The 14,800-nt window shown below is 44.5% G+C and overlaps 1 protein-coding gene across 8 annotated transcripts in view; it reads right to left on the bottom strand.

Annotated features, from left to right (window-relative positions):
* The window catches only part of CEBPG (CCAAT enhancer binding protein gamma), a 141,620-nt gene that overhangs the window by 30,509 nt on the left and 96,311 nt on the right, over positions 1 to 14,800 (bottom strand). For 3 of the 8 annotated variants that reach the window (XM_069737134.1, XM_069737133.1, XM_069737135.1), the window contains one exon: positions 5,828 to 6,100. The exons of 4 other annotated variants lie outside the window; for them this stretch is intronic. Coding sequence is in view for 1 of the 4 variants with exons in the window: in XM_069737136.1 (XP_069593237.1) it covers positions 6,076 to 6,100 (25 nt within the window). In the remaining 3 variants the exon portion in view is untranslated. Of the gene's footprint in view, positions 1 to 5,827; positions 6,101 to 14,800 lie in introns of those variants that run through there. One more of the 8 variants, XM_069737136.1, reaches the window with a different exon arrangement.

The following is a 14,800-nucleotide window of genomic DNA, read 5'->3' as shown; positions in this document are numbered from 1 at the left end:
CTCCATACCATTCATTATTGCCCCATAGATGCTCCATATAAAACTGTGCCACATATAATGTTCCATACCATTCATTATTGCCCCATAGATGCTCCATATAAAACTGTGCCATATAATGCTTCATACCGTTCATTATTGCCCCATAGATGCTCCATATAAAGCTGTGCCACATATAATGTTCCATACCGTTCATTATTGCCCCATAGATGCTCCATATAAAGCTGTGCCACATATAATGCTCCATACCGTTCATTATTGCCCCATAGATGCTCCATATAAAGCTGTGCCACATATAATGTTCCATACCGGTCATTATTGCCCCATAGATGCTCCATATAAAGCTGTGCCACATATAATGCTGCTGCAATAAAAAATAAAAATAAATGACATACCTCTCGTCGCTGCCCGCTGCTCCTCAGCGTCCCGTCTCTCAGCAGTGACTTTTCAGGCAGAGGACAGCGCGTACCCCAATACGTCATCGCGCCCTCTGATCTGAACAGTCACAGCAAGAGGACGGGAAGACGGAGCACCGCCCGAAGGCACTGCAGATTCTTCCTCTGTCAGCGGTCACTGGTACCGCTCATTACAGGAATGAATATGCGGCTCCACCCCTATGGGAGTGGGATCCATATTCATTACTTTAATTAGCAGTACGACGTGACCGCTGAACAGGGGAAGAGCTTCAGCACCCGAAGACCATGGGACAGGCAGAGACAGCACCAGGAGCAGGTGAGTATGCGACAGTCCTCTCTCCCCCTCACCCGCCGACCATGACTCGAGTATAAGCCGAGAGGGGCACTTTCAGCCCAAAAATTTGGGCTGAAAATCTTGGCTTATACTCGAGTATATACGAATATATATATATATATATATATATATATATATATATATATTTTCCCCATTAGATAATCTAGAAATGGTGCATCGTTGCAGCCACCGTGTGCATGGTTCTTTCAACTTCTGTCACCACCCAAGAGATCTTCAGACCAAAAACCGAGAGACCAACCATGGAAAATGAGGCTTTATTGAAAACCAAACAGAATCTATGGATTTACTTGGCTCAGCTGATGAACACTAGCCATTTTTGTATGACAAAGACTACTACTGCTACCAATATATTAGAAATGTGTCTGGTGGCATTATTGACCCCTTTACAGTTATTGACAAAGCCGATAGGGGTATCTACTCAAGATGAAGACCTAGAAGAACATGTGACACAAAACTACATATATAATAGTAATTTTTGCTATACTTTTTGCATGCATTTCTTTGTGTTGTTGTTTACAGTGTACACTTCCATTATTTTGTCCTCTTAGGATATGGTACCTTGCATAAATAATGTTTGGCTCAAAATAGCCAAGAGTTTATTGTAGTGTGAATATACAAAAAGGCTATTTTCCATATTGAAATATAGAGAATGCATTTAGACGATTACAAAGCAGCATTTCTCGTCTTACAATTGCAGACAATGCTCACAGTGACACAATCTTGAAAACTGTTTCCTTATTGTCTGAAGCCCTTTCAGTTCACAAGCAGTTCTATGTTTTTGTTTGTTATTGTAAAACATTAGGGTTTATTTAACCTCTGTGGTGGTTTTATCTAACTCTTGTGGGCTTTTTATGTATCTATGGGTTTGTGGTCTGGTATTTTTGTCTCATCCTATCTTGAAAGCTGGCCACTTGAAGGACAGGGTGAAAACAGAGTTACACAGCACAAATCACTATATAAGACCAGAGAAACATGACTAAGACAGAAGCATATACTGGGGTACCTGTACACGTGTACAGAGTTGTGTGATACCTGCATAAGTGGGGACACCTGTGCAGTGTTGTGAATTTCCCACGGGTTCTCTGTCTTGGTGTTGCTTCTCTGATTTTCCAGACAGATGATGTTTAAAAGCCTCTTGGTGACGGATGAAGGTAGTATACGTACTTAATCATTATATGTATTTAATCTTTACATGTACTTAGCCTTTGTATCTAAAAATATACAAAACTGTACGCAACATACTATTCAATTATAATATTCCTTTAATTTTGTACTTTAAAATAAAAATGCGTTATATTGCAAGTAGTAGCCTTCTTTAAAGCCGTGTCCAAACCTTAGTGTTAAAAACATGGCAATATAGATGGTGAGATATGGAGCCTGAAAGTCAAAAGTTGAAAATATTGTTACCCTTTTTCTAGTCAGTGTGGAGTCATGTCAAAGGCCGGCAACTAGATTATTACAAGGGATGGAAGGCTTCTTATATGATGAGAGGTTGAAATATTTGGGCTTATTTAGCATAGAAAAAAACATCTCAGAGGAGATTTAATTTAGGCCGGGGTCACACTACAGCATAATACAGATGAGTGTTAAGCGATAAAAAAAAAAAATCGCATAACACTCGGTCCATTGTTAATCTATGGGGCAGCTCCCATCATCTGTTTTTTTTCTCATTCGTATTACACTTGCGAGTTAAATCGCAGCCTGCTGCGATTGTCTGCGTATCTCAGTTGAGAAATGCCAATGCAAGTCTATGGGGGTGAGAAAAAAAAAAAAAAAAAAAAAAATCGCATAGCACACGGACCATGCGTGTGACTTGCGAGAAATTCTCAGGCATTGGCCAGGTGACAGGAAATTGCCTCAACTATTATTCAGGAAGCTTTGACATGCTAAATAGACTGGGAAGCTCAACAACAAGCCACCTGCACGCCTCCATGGAGTACAGCAAGATGTCAAGGCAAATTAAGGTGGATCTTCTGATAGATTTGGTGCAGGAGAGGCCCGAAATAAGGGATGTACGTGACGCACATTATGCCGACCGTGCCCTCATGGAAGCGTATACGCTGGCAAATGTTTGCTACATATGAAGAAACTACACCACAGGTGCAGCATGAAATGAGTAAGTACTACCCTTAATTAAAAAAAAAATAATAAGTTGCTTAAAAGGAAGCAACAATTACAAAAAAACATATGTGATGTTATGCTTGCTAGCCTGGCTGTTTTAAACTTTACACTTGTCAAGTAGCATGTCATATTAGGCTTTAACCTACATTTGCCTATAGTTGCTCTGCCATCCTAATTTTTTGGGTTAACTTTGTAGTGTCTGATGTCATGAGATGGTGGCAGAGCTGCCGTGACCAGTTCCGCAGAGAGCAACAGAATCGTGCCAGGAGTGGGTCAGAGGGGGCCCAAAAAGAGAAAATATATTTATTATGATCGGTTAAATTTTTCTGGCTCCAGTTCTTGATCTCCTTCCGTAAGTGCTTGAGTCTGCACACCACACATTTGTCACGTGGTGTTACAGTATGAAATAATCTTTATATATATATATATATAACAGAACAGAATCAAACCTAACTGAGCGGGAGACTGGTCCAGATTTGGAGGTCCACATCAAGCCAGTTGGTGAAGAGGAAGAACAGGCTGGACCATCATCACAACTGTCATCAAGTCACCAACAACCACCACCATAACGGCCTTCTGCGGGACATGAGCCAAATGAAGAACAGGAGGATCGTGGGCACAGTAGCAGCCCAACACTCCCAAATGATACCTCACCACAGCCTGCAGTAGTCTCACACCGTGGGCGCCGCAGAAGGGAGCTTTCCACCACTGGAACCAAATAGCAAATGGATACTGGGGTATTGAACTACCTGTCCCGCACTGCCAATGATGACGGAGAAGAGGCGTAAGCACGGAGTCTGGCACGCTATCTCCGCCCAGTCCCCAGAGAAGTGAGGCTGCGTGCCAGAGGTGCACTTCAAATAGTTTTAGATGCTTGCACCCCACCCAATAACCTCATTCCAATATGGTCTTACCTTGAAAGATGAGACAACAAAATCCCACATCAATAAATGTATGGGACAAATTAGAGATCTCACACAATATATTAAAATCAATGTTTTTAATCAATGTTTTTATTCAAGCCAAAAAGACAATAAACAACAATATAAAAGCAAAACTTGGCATTTTGCTTTTTTATTGTTTATTGTCTTTTTGGCTTGAATAAAAATATTGATTTTAATATATTGTGTGAGATCTCTAATTTGTCCCATACATTTATTGATGTGGGATTTTGTTGTCTCATTTTGATGAAGTGCCCTAAGTACTATTTGGACACATGTTGATTTACCTTGAAAGATGGCAACTTTCAAGGCAAAACATTCTCCAAATGGCTTGCACAACCAGAGGAGAACACAAGATCTGATAAGGAACCCGCTCCCACATGCAGTCCTTCACTACAAATACCTGAAGGCACAATACAACATCGGCCACAACATATACAATTCATGCCATCAGCTTCACATCACCAGTATGGCCACTTGACCATACCCAGTGTAGGAGAGTGGTCACTACATGGGTATGGTTGACATGGACATTCTGAGGGGTATCCACAAATGGGTACTGCCAATACTCAGGCTTATTATCTTCCGCAGAACCAAAATGCACAGTACCAGCATGTCCCACACCCAGTCCCTTCCATGCCCTATCATGCAGCCTCAGGCACCACTCAGGCTCATGGTCAATTAGGCACACAAAGTAGCTAAAACACTCAAGCTACTGCACCGCCATCTCATCCACATTCATACATAAATCTATAATTTAGTTTTTATTTATTTTTAAGGTTATGTTTTTTGTTGCTTTTTATATTTCATTATGTGAAAAAAAATATTGTTTGAGGGCTGATAATAGTGCCCATAACTTCCATGTTTTAAAAATGGTCATTGTGACATATAAACATTATGTCAATAAACTGAGTTAGTTAAGAGTGTGTTCACTAAATTGATATAAACATCATCTATATATCTGAAAAAAGTAAACACATTTTTTAAAAAAAATCACAATTTTGAAAAGGTAGCATCATTTTAATTTACACACATAACCAAACAAAATTATAAAATGGACACTGTATTCTCTTGCCACAGAGTAGATCCCTCTGGAGATACAAAATAGTTAGAAAAGACATCCCGCACTTTCAGTCCAGAGGGCGGACGACGTGCATGATGTCCATGTGAAGTAGCCAGGACATTATTTGAATCCTCAACATCATCAACAGCATTTGTACTACAGTCGTGAATACTTATGAAGTTGTGAAGAACAACACATGCTTTGATAACTTGATTCACATTTTCTTCACTTAATTGAATTGCAGACTGTAGAACACGCCATTTTGCACTCCTAATGCCAAAGGCACACTCCACCAGGCGTCGTGCACAGGAAAGGCAGAAATTAAAGATTCGACGCTGGTGGTCCAGGGTTCTTCGCGGATAGGGCCTCATGCGATTCCTAGTTAATTGGAAGGCCTCATCACCAACCATTACATAAGGGACAGCTTCAAGATTAGACCGTGGTAGCTGACGTGGGGGTGGGAGGTCCAACTGATTAATGCGCATACGACGACCTATAATAGAAGTATGGAACACTTGGGAGTCTCCTGTTCGACCATAGGCCCCAATATCAACAATTCGAAACATGTATGCGCTGTCGACCAGGGCCAACAGCACTACCGAAAAGTATTCTTTATAATTAAAATATTGGGAGCCAGAGTTGGGCGGCTTACATACACGGATGTGCTTCCCATCCAGGGCCCTAATACAGTTAGGAAACTGGCACATCTCCTCAAACCCACGGGTAATACGCAGCCAGTCTTGTTGTTTTGGCTCAGGCATGACAGATTCATGCAATTGTGACCAAATTTGTGAGCACGCAGCCCTAACAATGCCTGAAATTGTTGATTTGCCTATTAGGAACTCCAGATGTAGTGACGCATAGGACAGGCCAGTAAAAATTATGTTTAGAAAATACATCAAACATATACGCAACATACATTTTTTTGACATACCGTAAAGTAAGTAGAAGCCGCTCCTCTGCCGAAATAGACTTGCGCATCAAGGTGTCCTTATAGGTGAAACCAGGGCACAGAGTCTCAAGTAGAATATCAAATGTCGCCAGGCTCATCTGAGTATATTGGTAAAAATTTGTCTGGATGTCTGCGGAGTGAAGTGTAGAGACGCTGAAAATGCCCTTTAGTCATCCGTTGCCTCATAAGTGGATGGACCCACATTCTTCTCCACCTCCTCGGATTTACAATCACTGGGTAAGGTGCCCAAAAACCCTAGGACAAAACCCAGTGTAAAAGCACCTGCTCAGTGTGGTTAAAGGTTACCCTATATGACATGTTGCAGACAAATCAGCTCACAAAATACACTAGCAAAAACTCTAAAGCAAAGCAAGGAGGAGGGGACTTGTTATTGAGCCAATAAATGGGGTCCAACATTAATTTCTAATGATTTTCAGGCCAGGGATCCTTCATTTGCTCATTTTGTAAGTGTGCGAGAAAATCTCGCCACACGGATGAGATATGGATGACACGGATCGTTTTCTGAGAAAAAAAAAAATCGCATCCTCGTATTACATACGGATCACTATATGGAGAACATTTGTGGGATTCTCAGCAGACAAAATCGGACAGATTTTTTTTTATACATTGTGTATGACCCCAGCCTTATATGTATAAATACTGTGGGCAACACAAAAGATAGGCACATGACTTATTTCTTCTAAAAACCATACCAAGAACCAGGGTTCACTCAATACGGGTAGAAGAAAGATGATTCTGGCAGCTAAATAGGAAAGGGTTCTTTACAGTTAGACAGACTGAGGAATACTTGACCACAAGAGGTAGTAATGGAAGACACCATAACAGCTTTTAAAAAAGGGCTCCTCAGTACATATAACACTGAGTTATACACCGGATTTTTTGGACTATAAGATGCATTTTTTCCTCCAAAATTTGTGAGGAAAGTGTGTGTGTGGGTGTCTTACAGTCCAGATGTACCTTATACATATACAGTGGGGCAAAAAAGTATTTAGTCAGTCAGCAATAGTGCAAGTTCCACCACTTAAAAAGATGAGAGGCGTCTGTAATTTACATCATAGGTAAACCTCAACTATGGGAGACAAACTGAGAAAAAAAAATCCAGAAAATCACATTGTCTGTTTTTTTAACAATTTATTTGCATATTATGGTAGAAAATAAGTATTTGGTCAGAAACAAACAATCAAGATTTCTGGCTCTCACAGACCTGTAACTTCCTCTTTAAGAGTCTCCTCTTTCCTCCACTCATTACCTGTAGTAATGGCACCTGTTTAAACTTGTTATCAGTATAAAAAGACACCTGTGCACACCCTCAAACAGTCTGACTCCAAACTCCACTATGGTGAAGACCAAAGAGCTGTCAAAGGACACCAGAAACAAAATTGTAGCCCTGCACCAGGCTGGGAAGACTGAATCTGCAATAGCCAACCAGCTTGGAGTGAAGAAATCAACAGTGGGAGCAATAATTAGAAAATGGAAGACATACAAGACCACTGATAATCTCCCTCGATCTGGGGCTCCACGCAAAATCCCACCCCGTGGGGTCAGAATGATCACAAGAACGGTGAGCAAAAATCCCAGAACCACGCAGGGGGACCTAGTGAATGAACTGCAGAGAGCTGGGACCAATGTAACAAGGCCTACCATAAGTAACACACTACACCACCATGGACTCAGATCCTGCAGTGCCAGACGTGTCCCACTGCTTAAGCCAGTACATGTCTGGGCCCGTCTGAAGTTTGCTAGAGAGCATTTGGATGATCCAGAGGAGTTTTGGGAGAATGTCCTATAGTCTGATGAAACCAAACTGGAACTGTTTGGTAGAAACACAACTTGTCGTGTTTGGAGGAAAAAGAATACTGAGTTGCATCCATCAAACACCATACCTACTGTAAAGCATGGTGGCGGAAACATCATGCTTTGGGGCTGTTTCTCTGCAAAGGGGCCAGGACGACTGATCCGGGTACATGAAAGAATGAATGGGGCCATGTATCGTGAGATTTTGAGTGCAAACCTCCTTCCATCAGCAAGGGCATTGAAGATGAAACGTGGCTGGGTCTTTCAACATGACAATGATCCAAAGCACACCGCCAGGGCAACGAAGGAGTGGCTTCGTAAGAAGCATTTCAAGGTCCTGGAGTGGCCTAGCCAGTCTCCAGATCTCAACCCTATAGAAAACCTTTGGAGGGAGTTGAAAGTCCGTGTTGCCAAGCGAAAAGCCAAAAACATCACTGCTCTAGAGGAGATCTGCATGGAGGAATGGGCCAACATACCAACAACAGTGTGTGGCAACCTTGTGAAGACTTACAGAAAACGTTTGACCTCTGTCATTGCCAACAAAGGATATATTACAAAGTATTGAGATGAAATTTTGTTTCTGACCAAATACTTATTTTCCACCATAATATGCAAATAAAATGATAAAAAAACAGACAATGTGATTTTCTGGATTTTTTTTTCTCAGTTTGTCTCCCATAGTTGAGGTCTACCTATGATGTAAATTACAGACGCCTCTCATCTTTAAGTGGTGGAACTTGCACTATTGCTGACTGACTAAATACTTTTTTGCCCCACTGTATGTCCACTATGGCTGTGGATGGGTGGGGAGCTAGCAGCAGCGGAGCAGTGCGTCACGAGGAAGTAGGAGCCGGCTGCTGCAGCTAACACAGTACCCGCTGTTAAAAGAAAATTAATATTTACTGCTCCCCATGCCCATAGTCCCACCCACCTCTGTGCACTGAAGCAGTTTAATAGCAGGCACAGTGTTAGCCGCTGCCACCAGTTTCATGCAGCAGCTGTGCAATCACATGTGCCTGCTATTAAAGATTATGAATATTCACTGCCCTCCACATCCATGGGAGTGGACAGAAGTTAATATTTATTCTCTAATTGCAGGCACACATGATCGCCTGGAGGGTGTAGCTAACATTGTGTCCGCTATTCAAGAAAATGAATATTCACTGCTCTCCATGCCCATAATCCCAGGTGTGGAGAGCAGTGAGTACTCTGGAAGCTGACCTCAGCGTGTGAGGGCACATGGCAGTGACGATGTGTGCGGTTAGACACTGAAATCAACTGCTGGCATCAGAACAGGATGCCGCTGCGAGGGAGCGGAGGAAAGGTAAGTAGAATTGTTTATTTTTTTATGTGTGCAACGTGATGAAGGCCATGTATACCAGGATGGGGATGGGGGCCTGGATTTCAGGATGGGAATGAAGGGGCCATTTATACCAGGTTGATGGATGGGGCCATGTATACCAGGATGAGGATGATGGCCATGTATACCAGGATGACGTTGGCCATGCACACCAGGATGGGGATGGTAGCCATGTATACCAGGATGCAGGACATCAGCTCATTGCTGCTCTTACTGGTGTATGGGGCCCGGTCTAGGACCCCTCCTTACTGGCAACAGAACAGGACGCCACTGTGAGGTAGCAAAGTGAAGGTAAGTAGAACTGTGTATTTTTTATGTGAGCAATGTGATGAAGGGGCCATTTATACCTATATCCACGCCTCCCTTCTCCCCTTTCCCAAGAATAACTGAGGCTCTACTTATATTTCTTACCCACTCCAAACCAGCCACTACCGCCATGCAGCACTCAAAACGTTCATACAAATCATCCCACCACCTGCTCTTTGTTTTTTCTCCTACTAGTTGCAGGTGACATGTCCCCAAACCCTGGACCTCCCTCCACCAGCATACATTACTCTGCTCCAGCTACATATAGAAACCCTGCTAATCTTATTAACATTCAATGCATGCCTTCTCTTATTGCTTTCCACTGTGCTCTCTGGAATGCACGGTCTGTGTGTAACAAACTAACTTACATTCACTATCTTTTCCTCTCTAATTCCTTTAACATTCTGGCTATTACAGAAACCTGGATCCAGCATTCAGACACCACCGCCGCTGCCGCTCTCTCGTTTGGTGGGCTGAAATTTTCACATACCACAAGACCTGAGAACAGACAGGGTGGAGGTGTTGGTTTACTCCTTTCATTACAGTGTGCTTTCCAGGTCATCCCCCCCAGTTCCCTCACTTAGATTTCCTTCCTTTGAAGTCCACGCCGTCAGACTCCTTAACATAGTAACATAGTTATTAAGGTTGAAGGAAGACTTTAAGTCCATCTAGTTCAACCCATAGCCTAACCTAACATGCCCTAACAGGTTGATCCAGAGGAAGGCAAAAAAACCCATGTGGCAAATAGTAAGCTCAACTTTGGGAAAAAAAATTCCTTCCCGACTCCACATACGGCAATCAGACTAGTTCCCTGGATCAACGACCCATCAAGGAATCTAGTATATATACCCTGCAACATTATACTTTTCAAGAAAGGTATCCAATCCCCTCTTAAATTTAAGTAATGAATCACTCATTACAACATCATACGGCAGAGAGTTCCATAGTCTCACTGCTCTTACAGTAAAGAACCCCCGTTAAGCCCTTCTCCTTGTGGGTGGCGGTTGTTTATCGCCCTCCAGGCTCCTCCCACCTGTTTCTAGACCACTTTGCCACCTGGATTACTCACTTTCTATCCTGTGACATCCCCACCCTGATCATGGGAGACTTTAACATCCCCATCAATGATCCCCTCTCCCAATCTGCCTCATCTTCTTTCTCGAACTTTTTCATTCGGCCTCTCACAGTTTACTAATTCTCCTACGCATGAGGACAGGGTTAATCTGGACCTGGTTTTCTCCCGTCCCGGATTGCTGCACGACTTTACTAACTCCACTCTCCTGCTCTCGGACCACAACCTGCTTTCTTTCTCTGTCAAGAATTATCTCCTCACCCGGGACACCCCCACTTACCACACTTATCGGAATACAAGTTGTGCCGGGGTGTACGGCAGAGCAAGAAGGGACAACAGGCCGAGGGATGATTCAACAGATTTATTATCAAGAACGCTGGAACAACACATGCAGGTAGATCTACAGAGTCCACAATTAGTCCAATGGAACAGGTTCGGGGGCACCTCCCGATAATCCTTGTGCCAGGTAACAAAGCAATAGTCCACAATTAGTCCAAGGGATCCCAAAACAATCTCACGAACGACGAGATATGTCCTCAGCTCAAGTCTCGCTCCGTTCGCTTCCACAGTCCTAGATGGGCGTGGGGTCTTGCCTCAGCTAAGAATCCCCACTCCTTCTCCTTCAAGGATCAACTCACATCTGATCTCAAAATAAGAATGGATTGTCTGAGCTCCTGGGATCCGCCCATGAAGGGGTAGGGGTTACACCTTCTATTCAATGGTTGGGTCCACCAGAAGATTCTAGACTGGTGGGCTCCAGGCAGTCTATGTAATATGTACATTTGACTAGCCACCTGCTGTGAGGAAGAATGGCTATTCCTCCACTAGTGATGTTGACAAAGCTTAATTACATTAGAGCTTAGGGCTGCAAGTATTGGGGAGACATTGTTACAGGTGAACTCCCAGCCAAGAAAATACATAAATTACAGCTAATAGAAACCAGAGAACAGTTACATATGTCAAATGGCATATTATTCAAATACAGGACAGGGCAAAAGTACATATCATGACAATCCCTTCCCCTCCCAATTTGTGTACGTACCAGGGACCTCTACAGGTCGCTGGTTAAGTACACACAGGCAGAGCGTAACTTACATGTGGCTTCATGCAGCCACGAATTGGCATCGTAGCTCTCCCACATCATTGCCCAGGAGAACATCTGCAGGCAGACCACCCATCACCCCAACCACACATCGCCTGACCCCAAAACCAAAGTTCAGATCCACAGTGGCTGTGGGAATAGTCCTCCATTGTCCACCAGCCAGTTCAATGACAATCCCAGGTCCTCGATGGATTGCCTCCGGCCGAACCACTCGGGGATCAGCCAGTGTGAGGAAAGCCCCTGAGTCACAAAATCCAATAAGTCTCTGTCCCTCCAGCATGACCTCCTGCAAGTGCTTACCTCGATGAGCAGAAGTCGTCATAGCTGCGGGTCGCACACCATAAACTCCTAGTGGTGCAACATGGGTGGGTGAGGCACTAGGCCAGTCCTCACGTAGTGGTGACACGTCGTCCTCCATGGCACTTGGGTGTACATAATTAAAAATACGACTGGGTACAGGATTAATCGTCATTTGAACAGCTGGGCAGGAGGCTTGCAGATGCCCCGGCTGTCCACATCGATAGTATCTCTGCTGGGTCTCACTCCATCCAAGGCGTCCTCTTGGGCGAGGGGTAAGGGAACCTGGAGGCCGGCTCCCACCTGAAGGTGCTGTAGGGGTTTGAGGACGACTTCTCCATGAGCTGGCTGGGCATGAGGCCTGCAGATGCCCCAGATGCCCACAACCATAACACCTGCGCTCTGCTACTTCCTCTCCTCGTCGTATTCCAGAAAACGCAGTAGAAGCAACTGGAGGCACATTTACACGGGTATCAGCATGAGGGTGGCTTAGAGGAACGGGGAACAATGGGGACAGAAGAACAGGGGGCCACCGGTGTTGTGGAGCTGGTAGGCCTCTCACCATCCTCCAACAGAACCCTCCACTGAGGCTTGATGGTGAGAGCCTCATCAGCTAGAGCTGCAGCTTCCTCCACAGTGGCTGGTCTCCTCTCACGCACCCATTCCCGGATCTCAGCAGGGCACTTGAAGTAAAACTGCTCTTTTAGGATAACCTGGAGGAAGGTCTCCCAGGTTAAGGCCTCATCTGCCTCCAGCCAGCGATGACATATCTGTTTGAGTCTGTGGGCATACATCTTGAAAGACACTTCCTCATCACAGGCTAAAGTACGGAACTGAGTCCTGTAAGTGTCTGGGGTAACAGCATAATGTTCTAGAATAGTCCGTTTAATCTCAGCATACTCACAGTTCCCCTGAGGGTCCATAGCTCTATAGGCTGCGGCAGCTCCACCCTCTAAGAGCCCCACCAGATGTCAGACTCGGTCCCTTTCCGGGACTTCCATTAAATCGACACTGATGCTCAAAGTCCAGGAAGAAGCTCTCAATGTCGCCTGCAGCCTCATTAAAGGGCTTGAAGTCTTTGCGGGACACTCTGGGGAGTTCCCTCATGGTGGGTGCTGGGGTTAGAGTCTGTCTGGAGCTTCTAGCTGCTTCCAAAGCGATCTGCCTCTCCAGCAATGTCATCTCCTGAGCTCTGTCCTCGGCTCTGTGAATGGCCTCCCTCTCCTTCTCCTGAGCTTTGTGAATGGCCTCCATCTTATAGTCTATGGTGGCCTCTTCTCCCAGCAATGCCAACTCCTCCTCGTACCACACAACCCACTGACTTTTTTGGGTATTTACCTCCAGCTGCCTTCTTTCCTCCATTTGCTGTGAGGATCCTTCCTCAGCGTCATCTTGCAGGCGAACTCCTTCCAAAGCCTCAATAAGCTGCTCCTTGGAGAGTCCTTTAAAACGGACTCCTACTTCCCGGGCCTTTGTTTGTAGGCTCCCCAAACTCCAGTTCTTGTACTCTGTGGTGCTGGTTCTCGATGTTGATGGGCCGTTGTCCTCCATTCCTTCTGCTCTGATCCCACTGCTTGCCACCAGTTTGTGACGGGGTGTACGGCAGAGCAAGAAGGGACAACAGGCCGAGGGATGATTCAACAGATTTATTATCAAGAACGCTGGAACAACACATGCAGGTAGATCTACAGAGTCCACAATTAGTCCAATGGAACAGGTTCGGGGGCACCTCCCGATAATCCTTGTGCCAGGTAACAAAGCAATAGTCCACAATTAGTCCAAGGGATCCCAAAACAATCTCACGAACGACGAGATATGTCCTCAGATCAAGTCTCGCTCCGTTCGCTTCCACAGTCCTAGATGGGCGTGGGGTCTTGCCTCAGCTAAGAATCCCCACTCCTTCTCCTTCAAGGATCAACTCACATCTGATCTCAAAATAAGAATGGATTGTCTGAGCTCCTGGGATCCGCCCATGAAGGGGTAGGGGTTACACCTTCTATTCAATGGTTGGGTCCACCAGAAGATTCTAGTCTGGTGGGCTCCAGGCAGTCTATGTAATATGTACATTTGACTAGCCACCTGCTGTGAGGAAGAATGGCTATTCCTCCACTAGTGATGTTGACAAAGCTTAATTACATTAGAGCTTAGGGCTGCAAGTATTGGGGAAAGGAGACATTGTTACAGGTGAACTCCCAGCCAAGAAAATACATAAACTACAGCTAATAGAAACCAGAGAACAGTTACATACATCAAATGGCATATTATTCAAATACAGGACAGGGCAAAAGTACATATCATGACACACGTACCATTAATACCCAGCAGCTTATAGAAAACCTCCACACATCTTTAGCCCCCATCTCCTCCCTCTCCTGTCCAGACTTAACATTGTCACACTTCAATATTACACTGAAGAATGCCCTGGATGAAGCAGCCCCTTCTACACGCAGAAAGACCCGACACAGACAACGGCAGCCCTGGCACACTATGCAAACACGCTTTCTTGCTTTCTTCAGCGTTGCTCAAGGTGTGCAGAGCGGGAGTGGAGAAAAAGACTTCATCCATTATAACTTCATGCTCAAAACCTATAACTATGCCCTTTCTCTGGCCAAACAATCCTACTTCACCACCCTCATCACCTCACTATCCAACAACCCAAAATGACTTTTTGAAACCTTAAACTCCCTCCTGAAACCTAAAGTACAGGCCCCCATCTCCAATCTCAGTGGTGAGGATCTGGCCACTTATATCCTAGAAAAAAAATCAACCACATCCATCAGGATATCTCAGCCCAATCTCCTCAGTACCTGGATCCCCTTCCCTGCCGCACCTCAAGCTCATTAGACATCTTTGAGCCTGTTTCAGAAGAAGTTTCCAAGCTCCTCACTTCTGCTTGGCCTACAACCTGCAATAGTGACCCCATTCCTTCACTTCTCCTGCAGTCTCTCTCACCAGTGGTCACCACTCACCTGACTAAAATATTTAACCTCTCTTTTTTCAGGT

Source organism: Ranitomeya imitator, chromosome 8, assembly GCF_032444005.1.
Source record: "Ranitomeya imitator isolate aRanImi1 chromosome 8, aRanImi1.pri, whole genome shotgun sequence".
Lineage (NCBI taxonomy): Eukaryota > Metazoa > Chordata > Amphibia > Anura > Dendrobatidae > Ranitomeya > Ranitomeya imitator.
This window is presented reverse-complemented; position numbering and strand designations above follow the sequence as displayed.